Genomic DNA, 21,617 nt, shown 5'->3' with positions numbered 1-21,617 from the left:
TAATTCCACCCTGTAGACCTAACTGCACAGAAGGAATCTGGGGTGACAGAGATCTCAAAAACCACCAGCAGCAATCAAGCCTCCAATTTCCAACATCTTTGGAATGACCTCCACTCATGTTCTGGCCCTACCACTAACTCAGTATGTGACCCCATTAGCCAGCTAGCTACCTAGACTGGACAGGTTCTATCATTAAAAATGCTGGTACAGAAGTAGGTGATCCCCAACATTTGGACTCCATGGTTATAGAAGCCCCCAGAGCAATCCAACTGCAAGGACTAAATTTAGACCTCTAGTCAGGTAAGGCTAAATAATGAAATGAAATACTCCAAATTGTTGCCCGGCAAAAGGTTCAGCCTAAACAACAAAACAAAGAAAAACTTACCAGATTACTGGCTAATTAATCAATTAGCTGTACAGCCAACATTAACTAGAGAAATATAAACTAGGCAATGAATGTAGTAGATGGAGAAATTAATCAAGCCTGTTTTTATGAACTGGTCTGTAGGCCATGATAGCACTTCATGTTTTAACCGTCCAGAACCCACAGAAACGAATCCGGACAGGAGATAACACTACACTGACAAGAACAGAGCCCTCCAGCTCTTTCTAAGACGAGCCATCTCCAGGCTGACCACCTCCTGCAGGAACCTCTGCTCTGCCAGGGAGCCCTGCCTTCCACGGCTGGCTTCCTCTCAGCCTTTCAACGACTGAGGCAGGGAAAAAGAGCACCACCCCATTCCACAAATGCAAACAGGCAGGCTCCGACGCACTCCAGAACTCGCCCAGGGCCGGAAGTGCAGACCTCTCACCTAACTCAAGAAGCGCTTCCGCTAGGCTGGTTCCCAAACACACTCTCAGGGTTAAATCACTGTCAATCAAAAGGAAAAGCGGGCAAATGGCGGAGCCTCAATCACCACCAAAAACAAACTGTAAGGCACTGAAAATGCCAGTTCTTAAAATAATAAGATTAAGGAAGCCTTAGGTTATTGACCAACAGGTTAGAATTAGTAATTTAAAACAGTATTAAAAAAAAAAAAGACAGTATTAACTTAAAATAACTTTAAAATGATAAAATGTAAATACCTTTACACCAAGATTGAAGAAGAATCGAAGAATGTTCTTATCTGAAAATAAGCAACATCAACACTAAAATTATACATTCACAAAAAGCTTTTTCTCATTATCCTCAAATGATACATAGTTCTAAGGACAATGGTGCCTACTTGAACTGTTTTCTCTCACCTGTAATACAAAACATGAATTAAAAATTATAACCAAAACCAGGCTCCATTACTGTAGGGTGATTCCGGGTTCAACACACTTTTTCTACTCTAACATGCAAGTCCCAAAATGGCTTAAACTGAGATTTTTATGACTAAAAACAAATCTGTACAAAGAAAACCCACATGTTCACTGCATTTTTTTTCAACTTCTCTGTGGGATTTAAAACATCATGAAATAAAAATGTTGGGGGATAAGAGTAAAAATCAACATAAAACTCATTAACAAGATTAGTAGGATAACACTAGCTCGGGTATTCATTTAACATTAGCCAGTTACCCACAGAGTCAAACATCAAATCGTTGACTAATAAAATTATCTACAACTATCCAGGCAAAGAGCAGTCACTGCATTACTCTCTCAGTTTTGCAGTTAGGAAAGTTCACAAACTAATCTCTTTAGAAAACAGAACAAATTTAAAAAGAATTCCTGTAAAATATATATACATATATATATATACATGATTGCATGCAGTACTATAATGACAGCTATTATGTGTTATACTCATTTCTTATAATTGTTTCATGGACATAAAAAGAATAGTTCCAAACACCAAACCACTGATATGAAAAACTCAGTAATGTTTAGTTGTCTAGTTAGTAACACTATTAAGGCTTAATTCAAAACGGATTCAGGCTTTTTGCAAACATGATGGGGGATGCTGCAGTTACTAAATGTATAAAAACATATCCCATCATAGAGAAGCTGAAACAAGAATGAGTGACGGACAGACAGCCGCACCTCTGCTGTCCTCCCCAAGCCAAATCCTCCAGCTTACTCGGCAACCTGACCTCTGTCCTCAGAATTCTCACTGAACTCACAGCAGTACTTGATAAATAAAATTAACCTGAACCTGGGAGGAGGCGCTCACCTTTAGGCAGGTCCTCCCCTGTGTGACACAGTGAATAAGGTGGTGCGATGGCTCGATCTCCCTTTTCGTTACAAGGAAACCCAGGATACAGTGGGTCCTGGTAAAGGCTCAATGTCTGAGGCAAAGGCATCAAGGGCTGGTTCACGGCCTGTATTGACACAGGAACTGGAGACGGTGTCAAATGAGCTTGGGACACAGCAGAATCAGGTCCGGTAGTCAGAGTCTGTGTCACTGACAAGACAGGAATTTGGGCAGGGACACCTACGAAAGAAAGGGAAAGGAATCAAAAGCTATGAAGAGGTAAAAGATAATTCTCCTCTGCAAATAAAAGGTAACGTTAGGCTAACAGGTAAGGAATGCCGTCTCATTACACAGCTGGGAAAACAGTATGCGCTTAAGCAATCTAAAGAAGTACTTATGTCAACCAAGCACCCTCCTGGCCATGCAGGAGGAAATGAGGACAAAAAACCGGCTCTGGGCCAGTAACAGCTCTTACACACACACGTAAGACACACAGCCTGTGTCTCGTGGGGCCATAAGGAGCTGAGGGGGTTGGAGGGGACTGAGAACTGCACTGCCAGCGCCAGCAACCACAGCTCACAGGCCTTGCTCCCGAGACCGTGAGGGCGGGTCTTCAATGAGCACCACATGAACCCCGCCCTCCACCACGGGAAGCAGAGCAGCACGGAGGACCACAGAAAGTTCTGAGGCTCTGTGCACCTGACCCTGCTCTGAGGTCAAGCTCACACACAAGAATGTCAAGACTTGGAGGACTTTTGCTGGTTGGTTCCATCAACTTTTAAAAATGTTATCTAACCTGTTGGTCCAAACGTTGTAGGTTCGCTCGGCCAGGCGGGCACAGTGGCTGGTAAGGAAGGCACCGCAGGAGTTAGATGTACCTCTGGAGAAACTAGAAGGGGAGCTGGATTTGACAGAGACACATGTTCTGCTGGCTTCTTCAAGAAGAAGGGGTGCAAAAAGACAAGAGTTCATTGTGCTTAACACTAATTCATCCACCGAATGCATCATGAGTTGCCTGCCTCTTACACAGCTGCAGTTTCTACATAAATGGTCTTTCTTCTGGTCTTCGAAATGAAAGGAAAAACACAGGCGCTAAAAATCCCATACTAACAAATTTGATCCAGTGACTGCCCACCAAAAGTCACAGAAGTCACCAGTGGGGTTAGAAACAAACTATAAAGCAACTTGAACCAAATGCTTTAAGGCAAAGACGCAAAGTCATTGAAATCACCCTGCAATTCATGAGTCTAGAACAGCTCCTCACACAAAGAGCTAACATAAAATCATACGCTTTCTACACAACATGAAGGATGTTAACTGAAAGACACAGAATAAGAACTTTCTCTACTCCTGTATTAGACCAAGAACCAAAACAATCTGTTAGAACTCAGGTTCTTTCACCATTAAATCTGTAAGCTGGCAGTACTGCCCTTTAGACATGTCCTTTCTAATCTCTTCAATCATTACATTCCTTCCCTTCTATGACATAATTGGTAAGCATGCAGAAATGTCTCTTTAAGTTCTGAAAGAAAACAAATTTCCCTTCAAAAATCTTATTTTCAAGCCAACTCATCACAAAGGCTCATCACAACATAAAGTACCAGATAAAAACTTATTCAAATTCAATTCAGAAGAATGGTTTCTATGTCCAGAAAACATTCCACTGAGACCACTCCAGACTAACCAAGAACACAATTAGAGAAAAATTGTAATTGGATTCCAATTATGATCTATTAATAAATTCTCCCATTTCCTATTATTTTCTATTTTTAAATAGCATTCAATGTCAAATGCAACAATGTACTTACTTGCTCTGTAGGAGGTGGGCACTCTAATGTCTTTGATTTTGATGGTGATGAAATTCTTGCACACTTATCATTGCTAATATTCTTTGGAAGCAAAAAAAAAAAAGGGGGGAGGGGGATCATTATCTATTTCAAACACCCACATTCTGGGATAACTGTGCTACCTTTATAGCTCACCTATCTGCACCTGACTGAATCCTCTAACAACTGAGTATTTTTTTCAATTGTATCTGGTCTTCAACAGGTAGCTAATTTTGCCTGAATGTCTTTATTACATCAAACTATATGGCAGTTTTTACCTTGGGCATGGTTCCAAAACAGCATTTTCCCCTCAAAAATCTGTAATACTATGGAGTAATGGAAAGTAAAGGTCATCATAATGTACCATAGAAGAAATGGTTATAATTTGTGAGTGCATCAATTTTCCTCAAGCATTGTAACTTTCTCCCAATTTTTTTTCTACTTCCATAATACTTTGTTACAGCTTCCCTGATGGCTCAGTAGTAGAGAATCTGCTTGCTGATGTCGAACCCCCTGGATTTGGAAGATCCCCCAGAGAAGGAAATGGCAACCCACTCCAGTATTCTTGCCTGGGAAATTCCATGGACGGAGGAGCCTGATGGGCTACAGTCCTTGGGGTCGCAAAAGAGCTGGACACGACTTAGTGACTAAACACCACTTGTTATAAAATGATGAAATCATCTCCATCTTTTTCTGCACTACCACAGTGTTAAGGAAGAAGAAAAAGACGCAATCAGTATTTAAAACATTTACCTCCAATGTGCCTGGCTCAGGTTTTTTATCCAAGGAAATATGTCCATGGACAGAGTCTATAACAGATCAAGATAAAAGAGACAGCATCAGCCACTAGTCAGGTGTGAAGACAGAACAACAAAACATGGAGACAGAGAAAGCTGGAAGTGCCAGGTTAACCATGATCAGTCAGTGAGTAATAGTTTCCACAATTATACACCATGCTTTACCTAGCTTGAGTCAAGGCTTCTCTGCAACAGTGAGATGCGACAGTACATTGCTCAATCATTAAAAACTAAGAGTTCTTTTCCCCATGCCTGACTTTAGGCCAGAAACAGATCTCCAGCATCTGCTTTCCAATGATGAAATAACATGCCTTTATCTTTCCGTTCTTCGGTGTCCATTCTCCGCCTGCTTCCTTTTCGATCGCTTCCATGGGACGATTTTCTCTGGACGCCTGGGTTGCTACTCTGAGAAGCTGACTGGCTGACTGATGAACTCTTAAACAAAACCCAACACTTTGTGTTAAAAGATTTACTCACAAGTATACAAACAGAAGTCTTGTAATTAATCTTACTGTTCACACATCTGACTAAAAATCTCAAAATTCACCACCTTATATCTGTAAACTTCCCAGCCCACAAAAAAAAAATACAACCTAGGGTTCATATTAAATACTCTACAGTAACTGGCTTATTAATAAGCCAAAGGCTGAGGCAGTCAGACGCTTGGCCTAGTAAAGACTTCTTCACATGCCCACATTTCAAGAAGCCACTGGGACCGAACCTTTACTATGCAACTTACATTTCCATTCTTTGCACAAAGAATAGCACCCTTCACACCAACCTTCAAAAGCAGCACTGCAGAGCCACAGTCCTTTGGGGAAGTTGGAGGGGGGCACCCCAAGGGCAAGGGGCAGATACAGTCACTAGGACTCTTCTCACTAAAATGCCACTGACTGTCAGCAAACCCCTCCAAGCCCTGCATGAGCTCCAGCTTCTAACTGGTGAAGCACAGGGACTGGAGTAAGTCTGGCTTTTCAGCTCAGTTACCACTGAAGGCCTCTGCTCCCCTAGGATCTCTGAGGAAATACCACACACAGCTGAGAAGAGATCTCAGCCTTCAGTGGCAGGCGTTTTCTAGAAGAAAACCTGAGTCACTATCAAGTCCAAGACAGGATCAAAAGACTGTTTAAACACAGTAAGTATAAAGACCTCATTTTAACAATCAAAACATTTCACCATCTATTCCCACATTATAGTAGTTCTCACCATTCACTAACTGAAAGACAAAAAGCTGTGAGTAGAAGCTTAAAAGATCGGTAGTTTTGTATTATCTAAATATTATGGAAAATAACATATCACAGAGATAAACTACACAGAATAGAGATGATGCCTAATTCAAATGTGAATTTGGGCACGTCTTCCAACGATTCCTAAACTCCAATCCCTGTGCCAGCCTGAACTATTCTACTCCAGGTGAGCTGGTCTCAGCTCAGCCTCTCCACCTCTTTAAGAATTCCAGAGGCCAGAAAACAATGTGTGGCGCTTTACTGTTTTATATTGCTATAAATATACATACCAAGAGATAATATACATACACATATACACATACATATATATCCTATAAGGTAGCTTCTATAACATTCCATTTTGCTTGTTTATTCCACTGTTAAGAAGTGTTCCAACCACAGCTCATGTGCCTCCCAGGTGCTCACAGCTGCGTCACAAGTCACTTAGTGCCACTCATCACTATGTCAGACCACAGGCTCAGGGAGCCCGGTGCCCCCACACTCAAGCAGCTACCCTGCCCCCGTGTGCCAATGACCTTCCTCACACAGCATTTACTGTTTCCCCTTCTGACTCCCTCAAAAGAATTAAGACACTTAAAGGCAGAGAACGTTTGTCTCTTGTCTCATCAAGAAGCACCCGTCACAGCTCAGCATCTGACACAGGAAGCAACGGCGAAGCCACAGGGTTGCACCCACCACCATCTCTAGCACTGACTGCTCTGAACCACAGCTCTCATCTGTATGTACCAGGTTTTTCTTAATAGGTCCTGGGTATGTTTAATAAGGAACACTGAAAAGAATGTCCCAAATTTACAGAAGTATCCTGTTGACTAAATCATACACCTCCACGGCTTAGGGTAAGTCACTGGCTTTGGCTAGCAAAAACAAACAAGCTTCAGTTCAAAACAAAATACTCAACTTGAAGTCAGATAAACAATCAACTCATCTCAACTCTGCCACCAACTAGAAATATCTTTAGACCTCATTTGCCTCATGAAGATGACAAGGAAGGGAGGCTACGTCATCTCCAAGGTAACCGTCAGTGTAAAAATGATTCATCTACCATTAGAAACTATGGCTGAGTACAAAAACTGGACTAAGGAGAGACTTCTGAAGGGTAACTTTTCCAATTCCTTTTTATATACATACAGAAAGGGCTGGGAAAGCCTGTTCATCTCTGTTCTGAATCTCATAGAGTAAGCGAGACTCTTCTATAGCTTGCTTCTCTCTGCGCTCTTCTGGAGAGAGGCCGAAATAGTTAGGTTCTCGAGTCGTGGCATCAAAATCCTCAGCTCTCTCACGATCAGGTTTTCTGTCAAATAAGACATTCTTGGATGAAAAAAAGACAATGTATTGTGTACCTAAAATAATCTAAAATAACATTTTTAGCAATACAAATATTTGCTATCTTAGCTACACTGTGACATTACAGAACTCTTAGCTGCCTGATTAAAAATGTTTAGCAAGAGGAAGCACCTGAATTATTCGGATTTCAGAGTCAAGATGACAAACTTACAATGCAGGAAAAGAAAAATATAACTCACTTCCAAATGATACACATTATCACAGATTTTTCTTCTCAATGGAACATAAATATAAGCATTGTATCTTTTCTTTATGCCATATTCCAATATTTTCATAAGACTTCTCTTTCCAAGGAAAGGGAAAGTTACTAGTTTAGACCTCAAAAGCATTCTCATTTTCTATTCTAAGTAAAGGACAATATTAAAAGAAACACCAGGACCACCTTCCTGCTTCTTAATGACACTATCCAGAGAAGATGAAAGCTGGGGGAAAAACGCACGAGGCGAGATACTAATTGTACTGCTGTCATTTCAACATAACTTTGGTCAAAGGGAGGAGATGACAAAGTTCATGAATAGAGTCGAGTAGCCCATAACATGACTCTAACATTTCACTATTACAGGCAATATGAGTACTATTTCTTCTACGTCTAACGGTTTCACAACAGTGGGAAATGAAAATCCAAAGCCTACAAGAAAAATCTGTGAAGAGATACCATCTCCCTAAAAAGAGTGGGAAGGATACAGCTGATAGCATCTGATTCTTTTCCTCTGAAAGAAAGAAAGGCCATTTCATGTCCTCAGTCCCACTTAAAACCACATCCTAACTCCAATGGAGCGGATGTCAACCCCAGGGTCCTAGGGGAAAAAACAGGAGCATCTTAGACCGGTCCTTCTCAAACCCCCGTGGTGAAAGACCCCGCAGACGGCTCAGCGACGGCCGGGAGCTTCCGCACAATCAACACGTGCTAACCGCTGTGCGCGCCTCCTCACCCGAGGCGCCAGCCGCCCCGCCCACCAGCCCACAGCACCAGCCCGCCCCAGGGCCGAGCTGGAGGGGAACGCCCAGCCCGCGTGTCGATCACGCTCAGCACCTGCGTACTGAAAGCCCACAAAGCAATCCCGCTGGTTTCTGTTAGACTCTGTTTTCTTCTCAAAAGGAAGAGAGAATATCAATGAGAAAGAAATTTTAAAAGAGTGAGAGGTCACAAGGTCTCATGTCCAACGTCACTCGTCTTTTATTCTATAATGAGAATTCCAAATTACTGTTAAATATTAGAAATAACGTCAAGATGAATTCTAATGAACATTAAATCGAGTATTTAGCTATAAAATTCTAAATTTTGACTATAATTTTTAAAATCTTACTTTATTCAATCATCTGCAGTCTCTAAATTTAATACATTAGCAAAATTCATTCTCACACCTACATCCGTGAAGGCTTACTCACTGCAAATACAAGTGGGTTCCTACACCATCAATCACAATGTCAAAAATTCTCCCGTTTCATATCTATGCACTATCCACTGCCTGCTGCCATCAAGTGTTTTTATACACCAAGTAATGTATGCCTGACATAAACAAGAAAAGGACAACACCTGTAGGATCACTCAAAGTCCTACCAGACTGGGTAAACCAGTAGAAAACACACTGGATAAAAATCCAGTTTGTGGTAAACAAAAGTGCATTTAAGCCAGCCATTCGGTAGTCTCCGTATTTACTCCTCTTAGGTATTCTGCCTGTAGTGAGGAAGACTTCAGATGCTAGTGGAGTCTGGTCAGTGTCCACATGTCAGACCTAAGCCACAACTAGGCAATTAAGGGCATCAGTTTCATCTTTTGGGGGAGGTAACCCACCACGGGCCCCCATTGCTCCTTCCCAGCATCACTGGATATGCCAAGAATGCAAGGCCCTGATTACTCTGTAATCAGGTCATTGCTCAGGGCTGTGTATGTACTGACCACCCTTGAGACATGAGGTAATTCTTTATGATTGATTTTTAATCATTTGTTCTCATTAGAATTTCTGGACAATTAGCTTATGAATACATACATATTTTTTACACATGTTAAAATATCCCTGCCCTTGGGATACACAAGAATCTGTTAACACTGCCTCTGCAGAAAGAGAAGGAGAAGACTCTTCAGAGTCCCTGCTGCTGCTGCTAAGTCACTTCATCGTGTCCGACTCTGTGCGACCCCATAGATGGCAGCCCACCAGGCTCCGCCATCCCTGGGATTCTCCAGGCAAGAACCCTGGAGTGGGTTGCCATTCCCTTCTCCAATGCATGAAAGTGAAAAGACAAAGTGAAGTCGCTCAGTCGTGTCCAACTCTTTGCGACCCCATGGAGTGCAGCCTACCAGGCTCCTCCATCCATGGGATTTTCCAGGCAAGAGTACTAGAGTGGGTTGCCATTGCCTTCTCCATGAGAGTCCCTAGGACAGCAAGAAGATCAAACCAGTCAATCCTAAAGGAAATCAACCCTGAATATTTATTGGAAGGACTGATGTTGAAGCTGAAACTCCAATACTATCGCCAGCTGATTCGAAGAACTGACTCACTGACAAAGACCCTGATGCTGGGCAAGAGTGAGGATAGGAGGAGCAGGGGACGACAGAGGATGAGATGGTTGGATGGCATCACCGACTCAACTGACATGAGTTTGAGCAAACTCTGGGAGCTGGTGAAGGACAGGCAAGCCTTGTGTCTCAGTCCGTGAGGTCACAAAGAGTTGGACACAACTTAGTGACTGAACAACAACTGCAGAAGGAAGGTAGACAGTTTGGATTAACAGGGATGGCAAGGAGAATACTCAGAACAAATTTCTGAGTGTTTTGGATTTTGAACGATATCAATTTTCTATCCTAAATAGTTTGTTCAAGTAAAAAGAAAAATGTAATGGATGTGAGGTATTGGTTTGAGTTATGAATTGGAACTGTGTCTCCCAAAAAGGTATGTTCAAGTCCTGCCCCTTGGGGTCTGTGCATGTGACTTTATAAACAGGGTCTCTGCAAGCAAGAGTAATCACATCAAAATGAAGTCACTATGGAGTAGGGTAGGCCCTAAACCCACTGTAAGTGGTTCCTCACTAGAAGAGACACCCAGGGAGAACATGCGATGATGGCGGCAGAGACTTACACCCACAAGCCAAGGATTGCCAAGGACTGTGGACAACACCAAAAGCAGGAGACCCCTGGGACAGATTCTCCCCTAGAACCTTCAGAGAGGGCAGGCAGGGCTCTACCACACCGTGACTTCAGACTTCCAGCCCCCAGAACTGTAACTCACTTCTGTTGTTTTAAGCCTGTCTGGGGTAGCAGGCTGCCACAGCCCCAGAAAACTACACAGTACTGGGCATCATGCCAGCCTAAATCCCACAACTCTGTCCTGGAGATGGTACATGAACCATCTTCAATGACAAAGTGTAAAGACTTTCCCAAGAAAGGGGAATGCCCAAAAGCCAAAAAATAAAGAAGCTGAAGACCAGAGCTTGGCAAGAACATAAGCCAGTGCTACAGCGGTTCAGGTAACCGGGGAAGTCAACTTTGGATGGGGAAGGTATCGGCCACAAGCACCCACCGGGGACACGGACAAGGCTGCAGGAAGAGGACGGCCTCTGCTTCAGACACACTTTCTCAAGCAAAGTCCCTCTGAAGGACATGAATCACTCTACAGCTCCATAAGCCACTTGGAAGAAAAGCAGATTAGGGAAAACTCAAAATCAACAACACAGGAAACCATGACCCGGAAGCATATTCAGGAGCACAAGCCTCTGCACATTCAGTCAGAATGCGGATCATGATCACAACAACCTGTTCAGTATTAGACATGTGACCGCAAACAGTCGTAACCTACAAGAACAAAGCAAGCTGGCCGTTTTGGCTGATTTAAGTTCACATATGAAAGAAAACTAACCTTACCCTGCAGGGAACTAGCAGTGCAAGCTGGAATTCAATATTTAGCACATTACAGACTACCCGAAAACTACACGGTGCCGGGAAAAGATCTGTCTCGGGTAAGATCTAAATCACTGAAAAAAGCCATTCAAAAATAAAGATGTCTAATTAGTAATCCAATCCTGAGAATATAAAGAAATACTATGTTGTTAAAAAAAAAAGTTAACGTGATACAGTATTATTAACTACAGATTTTGTTCAAATTTCACAAAGTTTTATGCTAGTGTCCATTATTTTGTTTTCATACTTGATTCCACACTGTGTTTAGCTGCACTGAGCAGCTTCAGCTGCATGCAAAAAATTCTGATAAATTCTTTTCATTTTTTTTCTGCTACAAATATTTTCTAATTTTCCTTCTTTTAGCTTCTTAGACACACCCATCACTTCAAAGTGGACATTTAGTTTCCGAATACATGGGGTTTTAAAAGTATCATTGAAAAAATAAATAAATAAATAAAAGTATCATTGAAATTAATTTCTCATTTTGATATTAATTTTTCATTTAAAATGCTTTCTTCTCTGCAATCACCCTCTGTTTTTCACTCTTGTAGCTTTTACTGAGGCTTCCAATGGCTAAGTCAAAGATCTTAGTAAATGTCACACTGCACTTGAAAGTATGTGCTGTTGTTCAGTCACTAAGTCGTGTCCGACTTTGCAACCCCATGGACTGCAGCACACCAGGCTTCCCTGTTCTTCACGGTCTCCCAGAGCTTGCTCAAATTCACGTCCACTGTGTCAATGATGCTATCCAACCATCTCATTCTCTAAAAATATGTGGGTTATTTTCAAACATCTTTTGATACTGATTTTCAGTAGAATTCCACCATGAAAAGCGAACAGACTCTGTATGATTGACTTCAATACCTTTAGGCCATGAAATTTCTGTACCTCACCGTATGTCCCTAGGTATGTTCCAGTGTCTCCTGGTTTAGAATCTATGGTAACTCAAATACAATTTGTATCCTGCTGTTGTGTGAAAAATAAAAAAATCAAAATGTCTTAAACTATAAAATTACTTTGATTTGTGTGATGAGAGTATACTATGAAGAACTGAAATCCTCACATTATTTTATCAACAATACTCTTACTATTAAGGCTTTAGACAAGTATATGAACAAAAAATTGTAACTTTCTAAATGCATGTAACACAGCAAATAAGAAATGCTGGCTCACTTAACTTCCAGCTCTCTTGCATTCAGTAAGGTTACCTTATGATCTGTGAGGGTGTTCTGCTAAGATTTTTGTGCTCGCTGGAGGTTTTCTGAGACTGTGGCGCAGCAGAATGACCGGAGGATGCATGCTGTCTCGCTCCTGAAGGGTGCTGCAGGCGAGGAGGTAGAGCTGACGGGGCTTTTATTGGCTTGCTTGAGTTCTTTGGCCCTCTGTAATCCATGTCTATGACACGAAGCCAAAAATACTTCATAACTCTCCTCCTATTGTCAACAACTCCAAGTACCATCCCCTCCCCCAAAGGAAGACTAAGTTGATGAGCTCCTACCAGAATGGAAATTCTGTCCCGAAGGGGGTTTTTTCATCTTCTTTCCTGACACTGTGTTCCAGCTTTCTGAGGGAGGCGGTTTGAGGTTCTTCGGTGAGTATCTTTAAAAAGAAGAAAAAGACTTGAAGTAACCTAAAGTACTCTACTGAGACTGTGCACTTAAGTATTCTACATAAATCTTTTATGTTCAATTTACCTAAGAATTTCCAGTCTTAGTTCTTATAGTAAAAACACACTATCAAATACAAAGCATTCAGCAATCCATATGTAATTATAATCAAATGACAAAGATCAAAAACCTATTTTCTAACCTAAAAGAACAGAAGATTGAGAGGTCTTAATCACAATCTAAGCAAAAGGTTAGATAAGGAAGGAAAGAAAACTATTCTGTGAGGTGTGATGACAGTACTGTAGCTAAGGATGGGGAATGGAGAAGCCCTTACTGTGTTAGAGACACACACAGACGCACAACATCTATGAGAAATGGTGAGACATCTGGGATTTACTTTCAAATATTCCAATTCTGCTCCTTTCTTCTGCTTTAAGGGGTTAGGGAGAAGAGATTAGAAAAGATGGCAAACCTGCTGTCAGCTATGAAACTAGGGTGACAGTTATCTTGACTACCCACCTCAGCTGCGCATGTTTGAAATTCTCCATGGTAAAGTCTAGGTGGATCTTACTACCTTTCCCTCAAATAAAGGCTGCAGCAGCTGAAACAAAAGCTGCTCTAAAGTAACACTGTATCATGGCAAGTATTTCACTCCACCAGATAATCATTTACTGAAAACTACATGCAAGGCAGCAATGAATGCAATCAGAAATGAATACTGCCCCTGTCCTCCAAAGCATCAGTTACAATAGGTTAATTTTCTAAACTGCCTTAGTGAAGAATGGCACATTTTAAACAGTAAGCAATGAAGTAAGTACCTTTTATTTAAAATACCTTAACACATAAACACTAAATTTGAACTCAAACTATTTTTCAGAGATCTAAAAAAGTATATTTCTGTATACACCCACAACACATTTAACTGAATTCACAAATACACAGGGACATTTAGAAATGCTCGTGATTACATCAGGCTAAGTGGAAGAGAAGGTGAATTAACACCTTAGCTGCAAACAGTACGTACTTCTTTCCAAGTTCTGCGACCAAAACTGGCCCATTCTCAGCGTGAACCCCTTGAAAGTCTGCATTAGAAAATTTTCCATCGTGATCCAACCTAACCTGTTGAACAAATTCGCAAAGAAAAATCAGTCACCTGATGCTTTAGCATCAATGATTCGTTTTTAAACTGCCATTTCATTTTCAACTAAAGTGTAGAGGAACATATGTAGTTAAAAACAAAACTAAGTTCAAAAGAGTACACCATAATGCCTCTGATCTTCCAGACCTGTGTATCTCTTTCCAAAATACTTTCCTTTGCTTACTTTTCCATGTTTTTTCTAAACTGTCTGGGTTCTGAAGGCAGGGCTGTGGCACCACACACCAGGCTTCCAGGTCCCGCTTTTCTACTCAAGCAGCAATATGACCTCGGGCCAGTAGCTTATCCGGTGCTTCACTGAGCTCATACGCAATACGGGGCTGATTAGAGTCTCTACATCACGGGCACCAGAGGCATGATAAGGCACACATGAGGCATATAGAGGACACCAGCCTGCACACAGCAACCGCTCAACAAAGGCGAGCACCTGCTATGAAAATTATATTATCTTCTCACTTTTCCAATATTTCAAACATTGTAATATGTAAATGTGACCTTTCTGCTCCCTAAAAATAGATGCATCGTCTCCTCTCTAACACACAGCTGGTTATTACACAACGGCACATCAGGACAGGAGAGTCAGCCTTTTGCTTTCCTTCTGGCAAAGGGCACCCCTAACTCTGCTCTAGCAGCCAGATGGACACAGCCTTGCTCAAAGCCATCTCCCGTTATCAGTACCGCCAGCCCTCAGCATCCACAGGGGGACTGGGTCCAGAACTCGAGAACACCAGAACTCCGGGACGGGTACTAATATGGCACCAGCAGTCACCCTCACCAGCCAGAGGCGGAGGGATGCACCGCGCATTCCAAGCCCTCAAGCTGAGATTCCATTCTTTGGTCACAGCAGGACACTGCTTCCCTCTCCTCAAGAGCTGAACAATAAAAAAGATTTTCTGAAGCTAATGTTTATTTAAAATTGAAACTGCATTTACATGCTTACTCAGATACGCACAAGACACCACCCTTATGGCAGAAAGTGAAGAAGAACTAAAGAGCCTCTTGATGAAAATGAACAACGAGAGTGAAAAAGTTGGCTTAAAGCTCAACATTCAGAAAACTACGGTCATGGCATCTGGTCCCATCACTTCATGGGAAATAGATGGGGAAACAGTGACAGACTATCTTGGGGGCTCCAAAATCACTGCAATGGTGACTGTAGCCATGAAATTACAGATGCTTACTCCTTGGAAGGAAAGTTATGATCAACCTAGATAGTATATTCAAAAGCAGAGACATTACTTTGTCAAGAAAGGTTTTTCTACTCAAGGCTCTGGTTTTTCCAGTGGTCATGTATGGATGTGAGAGTTGGACTGTGAAGCAAGCTGAGTGCTTTAGAATTGATGTTTTTGTACTGTGGTGTTGGGGAAGACTTTAGAGTCCCATGGACTGCAAGGAGATCCAACCAGTCCATCCTAAAGGAAGTCAGTCCTGGGTGTTCATTGGAAGGACTAATGTTGAAGCTGAAACTCCAATACTTTGGCCACCTGATGAGAAGAGCTGAATCATCTGAAAAGACCCTGATGCTGGGAAAGATTGAGGGCAGGAGCAGAAGGGGACAACAGAGGATGAGATGGCTGGATGGTATCATCGACTCAGTGGAAATGGGTTTGGGTGAACTCCAGGAGTTGGTGATGGACAGGGAGGCGTGGCGTGCTGTGATTCATGGGGTCGCAAAGAGCTGGACACAACTGAGAGACTGAACTGAACTGAGTAAATAAAAGTCATCTTTGAGTCAGAGACTCTGTAGACAGGATAGAATAAAGACGGTTTGATCCCTGGGTCGGAAAGATCCCCTGGAGGAGGAAATGGCAACCCACTCCAGTACTATTGCCTGGGGAATCCCATGGATAGAGGAGCCTGGCAGGCTACAGTCAGTCCATGGGGTTGCAAAGAGTCAGACATAACTGAATGACTAACACTTTCACCTTCACACTTTCCATAATAAAATTTCAATTAAATTTTATCCAAGTGAAATAGTCAAGTAGAAGAAAAGGAAAATACTCTAAAAAAGAAAAAATTAAAACAAGTACCTGCTTTACCTTCTGCTTTATCAAGAACTGAAAGCTCAAATGAAATATGCTCAGTTTACAACAATGAATAAAACAATTTTAGCGATACAGTATAAAAAGTACTTTCTTTTCTCTACTAAGAAGGGTGGGGAAGGAGGGCCCTCTTCTGTTTTGTTCTCTGCCAAGTTCCCCAAATCACTACAGTAAAAGATTCCCAGATTCAGTTCTATGCTTAGAGCACATTTCTGACAACCCTGAAAGAATCACATCCTCTTCTTCCTCTACTTTCAAAATACCCTCGAATCACAACACTACTCAAAGTTCTTAAGGTAAAGTCTGTCACTGATACCCAGAAACAATCCTGGTCCCCCAGACACTTTTCACAAACCACTTTATCATGAAGGAATGACTATTTCCTCCACAAGTCAAGAAGAAATGTCTGTCAATGGCTATTTCAAAATAGTTTTTAAAAGGTAACACTTTTTGATGAGAACCATTCTTGATGACAATTATCTTCCAAATAACAATATTTTTGGTGTATGGGGGTTGCTTTTGTTTTAGAAAGAGTCATATTTTTTCATAGAAGTTTCTCCAGTCTTGGCATTAGTAATACTTTGGACCAGACGACTCCTTGCTGTGTGTGTGTTGGGGGTGGGGGAGTGGGGGTGGGGGGTGTCCTGTGCGTTCTAGGATGTCTGGCACCATGCCTGGCCTCTACCCACTAGGTATCAGTAGTACCTTCCCAGGTGTAATGACCAAAAATGTCTGCAGACATTGCTAGAGGGGAGGCAGGGGTGCAGATCACTCCATGTAAGAAACGCTGACATAACTCAATTTTCCCCTTTACCGGTCAGCTGAGTAAGCCCAGAGCAGCAGCTTATTCAAGGTAAAAGGCAAAACTTCTCCAACTGTTCCCTTTCTTTTACTCAATCCAACAAAAGAACTACGTGTTATATCAAAATTTTCCAGGATGACTTTCATAAACCAAACTGACCTGTAGTGTCAAGTCTGAATCAATGTCAGTACATTACCTGTCAGCTATAATGAAAATATCTAAAAATCTAAAAGGTTACTGCTACATCTTTGAAGCAAGTACTATCAAAGACTGAACTGCTTTAAAGAGCATGTGAAGGGTCACACAGTTTTAGATATACATGATTTTGGTAATGTATTCAAAAGCTAAATATTTTTAACTGTTAAAATGTATACATGATAAAATATATTCTGAAATCGCAAATTAACAACACATCCAAACTTAAGCTGTTTTTTAGTTCCTATTAGAATAAATAAGATTTCAAGTAAAATCTTTTCTTCCTCTACATAATCACTTACCTGGCATTTATCTCCAACTTCATACTGTAAGCCAGCAGCAATGGAATAATCATGTTTTTGTTGAGCTGTAAAGAATATCAGCATAATATCAAGTTGATGTAATCATTTTCAAGGACCTCAAAGTAAATTTCTGGAAAATACAGATTTTTTTTAACTCACCTTGTTTAGACTTTAGCCAAATTTCATATTCCACATTTCTATAGACTGCTGGACTGAGTGACTTAAGAACCTTTCTAGACAAAGGAAGGCTAGGAGAGTTTCCATTGCTTTTCGGATGCTAAGTAAACAAAGTCAAGAAGCCCAATCAACAAAGAAACGCTTTTAAAATGTGTTTGAGATACGTATAAGAGAAAAATCAAAAGAATAAAGCTTTAAAAAATAGGAAGTCACCGAAAAAATGTCTTACGAGATGATCCTGACTCTATTGAAAATGTACCAGAAAAGAGAAAAAAAATTAAGGCTATAAACTTGTATGCTTTCTTATATTGAAGAGATAGTTAAAAACCATTAAATAAAAATACCTGGTCACTTGACAAAGTTTTAAATCCATTCACATCATTAATAGTGGTAGGTTTACTCCTACAAAGGAAGAAATACAGGTATCATTAGGAGTACAAAAATGTTCACACACATTTTTCACTTACTCTAACTTCAGAGAAAAATCTCAGAGTTACAGTCCAAAGTCAAAACTGTATCCCAAGGAGCTCAAACAGACGGAAGTGTGGATATGTATATGTAAGCACATACAGAGTATACATGTGGGTATGTGTATATGCATATAAGGCAAAGTTTTTTTTCCTTTAAGTTTACCAGTTTATTGCTACCAACCCACCTCCTCCACCCTCCTCATGCATGCGTGCTCAGTCATATAACCCCAAGGACTGCAGCCCACCAGACTCCTCTGCCCATGGACTTTTCCAGGCAGAAAGACTGGAGTGGGTTGCCATTTCCTTCTCCAGTCAAACATTTTTATCGTTAATTTGTACTGACTTAATCAACAAGAAGAGAGGAACAGAAATAAACTATGAAATGTGGGATGATACAGTAACTGAGTTTATAAAAACACTTAATGTAAAAACTTCCTTTCAGAAATACATCAGTAGATATGTGTGTATGTATGTGTGTGCACTCAGCCGTGTCCGACTCTTTGTGATCCCAGGGACTGTAGCCCGCCAGACTACTCTCTGTCCATGGGATTTTCCAGGTAAGAATACAGGGGTGGGTTGCCATTTCCTTCTCCAGAGGATCTTTCAGACCCGGGGATCAAACCTGCATCTCTTGTGTCCCCTGCATTGGCAGGTGGGTTCTTTACCTAATGAGCCACCAGCAAAGTCCATCAATAGATGAGGCTCCATCAAACAAAATACTCCACTACAAGATATACAATCTGGTGAAAGTAGATACAAGCTAAATAAGTTATCAGTCATCATTAATGCTGCTAAGTGCTTTGGGGGGAAAAAGGTAGAAAAACTACAGTGTTGAGGCCTAGCTCAAATAATAAAAAATGGGATAAAGAATGATATGTTTTTGAATAAAGAATTAAAGGTGACAAGAGAGCAAACCATATGGCTGTTTAGTACTGCAAGCAGATGGGAAGCAAGTGCAAAGACCCTGGGGCAGCCAAGAGGTTGGTGAGGCTGGACAGTGATGGCAGGTGACTGGGTGAGAAGGTACCTGTATTCTTCTGTCATATAATTCCTCCTCCTTCATAAACCAATCTCTAGTCTTTAGGTGTCACACCCCTAAATGCAGCAATATTTAAGAGACTCTATTAGAGTCTAGACAACTATCTAGAGTCTGGATTAAAAAAGCACCCTAATTGCTGATGCTTCCAGATTCATCAATACGAATGTGAAAAGAATCCAGGCACAGAAGTACAGCGGCATCCTTGCTTTCTCCTCATTACCATACCGCGCCTATCTGTCTTGCCATGATTATGGAGCAGTCTCCCCTAAATGAAGCTTTGTCTTCCCTAAGCCAGACATGACACTAGTAAAGGAAACCCTAATAATGCAACAAAAAATTCATCAGAAAGGCTTCCATGCTCCCAGGGCTATAGTAATGCAGTATAAAAATGAAAACTGATCACGACAATGTACACACCATCCCTGGCAAACTTCTACAAGCTTACTAGCCTCTACTCCATACTTCACCTACTTCACCTGCCAGCTGCCATCCCAGACCCAGTTTTGCTAAAGCCATCAGCAGCACCAACCACAGGGTATGTGCTCAAGTCCCCCCACATCAACTCATGGTGATAAGTTAAACAAGCGAATCATCATTCTCCATCCCAACTTCTTGTATGCTCCATAACATGCCTTAATCACACTGGGCACCTGGAGAAAACCATGTAGCACAATTCCCATCTGTGCAAAGCCCCTTAATCAATTCTAGGATTAATTTACAATGGGAGACCCAGATTTTAATCTGACTCATTTCTTTCTTATGTAGAAACAGTGGTCAATCAAACTTTCAATCAGGATCAACCATTTAATTCAAGAAATGCCTGGAATTACAGATACAAGGGGATATATTTTATAAGTCTTTAATAAAGAATTAGATATCCTGAGGCTTTAATTTCATCTTCCTCTAGTTTCACAGTACGTATCATAGGATACTTTCATACTCTCATACAAAAGGAATAATATACTTTTAGCTTCACTGAGGATGAAACCGATTGGTTCTTAGAACATACAAAGTACATTTCTTAGTATCATTGATAAAAATTCATACACATTGGACACTATACCTAGAACTGGGCTGTGCATTGCACATGTACATCTCATTTCATTCTTATAAATTATCTACTTTAAAGAAATACTGACATATCCTCATTTATATCTATAGGACTGAGGCTTTAAGCAACTTGCCCTAAGTTCAGTTAGTTGGCAGGAACCCAGGAATGAAACCAGGTCAGAATGTCCACAGCCCAAGCTCTTAGCCACTACCCTGTATGTCTTAAGTGGAAAAGAAAAATAAGTTTCAGACTCTAAGTTAAAAGGTGTTTATTCACATCATGCTGCTGCTACTGCTAAGTCGCTTCAGTTGTGTCCGACTCTGTGCGACCCCACAGACGGCAGCCCACCAGGCTCCGCCGTCCCTGGGATTCTCCAGGCAAGAACACTGGAGTGGGTTGCCATTTTCTTCTCCAATGCATGAAAGTGAAAGTGAAGTCACTCAGCAAGTGTCTCACTCTTCTCGACCCCATGGACTACAGCCTACCAGGCTCCTCCGTCCATGGGATTTTCCAGGCAAGAGTACTGGAGTGGGTTGCCATTGCCTTCTCCGTAATCACACCATAAACAAACATAAATAAATAACATTATTATCCAGAGCTGTTTACATATACTTATATTCCAACTTTGGATTTGTATTATATAAAAAGGGGAGGCATTATCTAAGAAAGAGAACAATAAAAGAAAGTCAAGGAAATCAAAATGGCCATTTTTCATCACTGGTTATGTAAGCAATTGACAGCCTAACCTGAAAACTTTAGGATATACACACATATGAAGTGAAAGTCGCTCAGTCGTTTCCAACTCTTTGAGACCATGGAAATCTCCAGGCCAGAATACTGGAGTGGGTAGCCTTTCCCTTCTCCAGGGATCGAACCCAGGTCTCCCACATTGCAGGTGGATTCTTTATCAACTGAGCTATGAGAGAAGCCCCCCGCCCTCCACACACACACACAGGTAGAACCAAATCTATTTCAGAGATATATGCATGATTACATAGAAATAAAAATAGATGCTTAACAAAAACAAACAAAAAACCAAATTCCGAAAGAAACAGTCCCATAATAGAAATGAAGTAATAGCAGTGGCAGGAAAAAAGAAACTTCTGCTGCACGTTGCTGTACTTTAGAAATACCATAATACCTCACTAAGTGAGGCAACGCCGTACAAAAACGTTTACGGAACTGTTTCCTCGTATGGCACTACAAAGGTACTTTAGGACAAAGCCACTCTTACTTGCAACTGTCATCCTCTGAATCTGATATTTCACTGTTGTCTTCATCCGCTACTTCAGAGCTATCTAGGCCCATCAAGATTTTACTGACGTCAGTTTTAAATACCTTCTCATACAGCAATTCATAAAGCAGAGCTGAAGTTAACAAGAAAGAGATGTTACACAGCATGAATTTTACGTCTAACATAAAACGGAGGCGCCCAGGCTCCTAAAACCTTAACTGAATACCTTCTAACACCTTATGACCAATAACACAATT

At 41.2% G+C, this 21,617-nt stretch overlaps 1 protein-coding gene across 8 annotated transcripts in view; it reads right to left on the bottom strand.

The window, feature by feature from the left end:
• Positions 1-21,617, bottom strand: part of OTUD4 (OTU deubiquitinase 4) — a 42,918-nt gene that overhangs the window by 5,259 nt on the left and 16,042 nt on the right. For all 8 annotated transcript variants that reach the window (XM_086346535.1, XM_086346536.1, XM_086346537.1 and 5 more), the window contains 14 exons: positions 21,361-21,493; positions 17,911-17,968; positions 17,549-17,666; positions 17,390-17,454; positions 13,917-14,011; positions 12,784-12,884; positions 12,494-12,680; positions 7,175-7,337; positions 5,111-5,234; positions 4,756-4,811; positions 3,985-4,065; positions 2,973-3,111; positions 2,156-2,416; positions 1,087-1,127 (listed from right to left, as the gene is read on the bottom strand). In XM_086346535.1, coding sequence (XP_086202661.1) covers positions 1,087-1,127; positions 2,156-2,416; positions 2,973-3,111; positions 3,985-4,065; positions 4,756-4,811; positions 5,111-5,234; positions 7,175-7,337; positions 12,494-12,680; positions 12,784-12,884; positions 13,917-14,011; positions 17,390-17,454; positions 17,549-17,666; positions 17,911-17,968; positions 21,361-21,493 — 1,622 coding nt within the window. The remainder of the gene's footprint in view (positions 1-1,086; positions 1,128-2,155; positions 2,417-2,972; positions 3,112-3,984; positions 4,066-4,755; positions 4,812-5,110; positions 5,235-7,174; positions 7,338-12,493; positions 12,681-12,783; positions 12,885-13,916; positions 14,012-17,389; positions 17,455-17,548; positions 17,667-17,910; positions 17,969-21,360; positions 21,494-21,617) is intronic.

Source organism: Bos grunniens, chromosome 17 (assembly GCF_055505025.1).
Source record: "Bos grunniens cultivar Pamir isolate PY7600 chromosome 17, Bosgru_T2T1.0, whole genome shotgun sequence".
In the NCBI taxonomy this organism is placed as follows: domain Eukaryota; kingdom Metazoa; phylum Chordata; class Mammalia; order Artiodactyla; family Bovidae; genus Bos; species Bos grunniens.
This window is presented reverse-complemented; position numbering and strand designations above follow the sequence as displayed.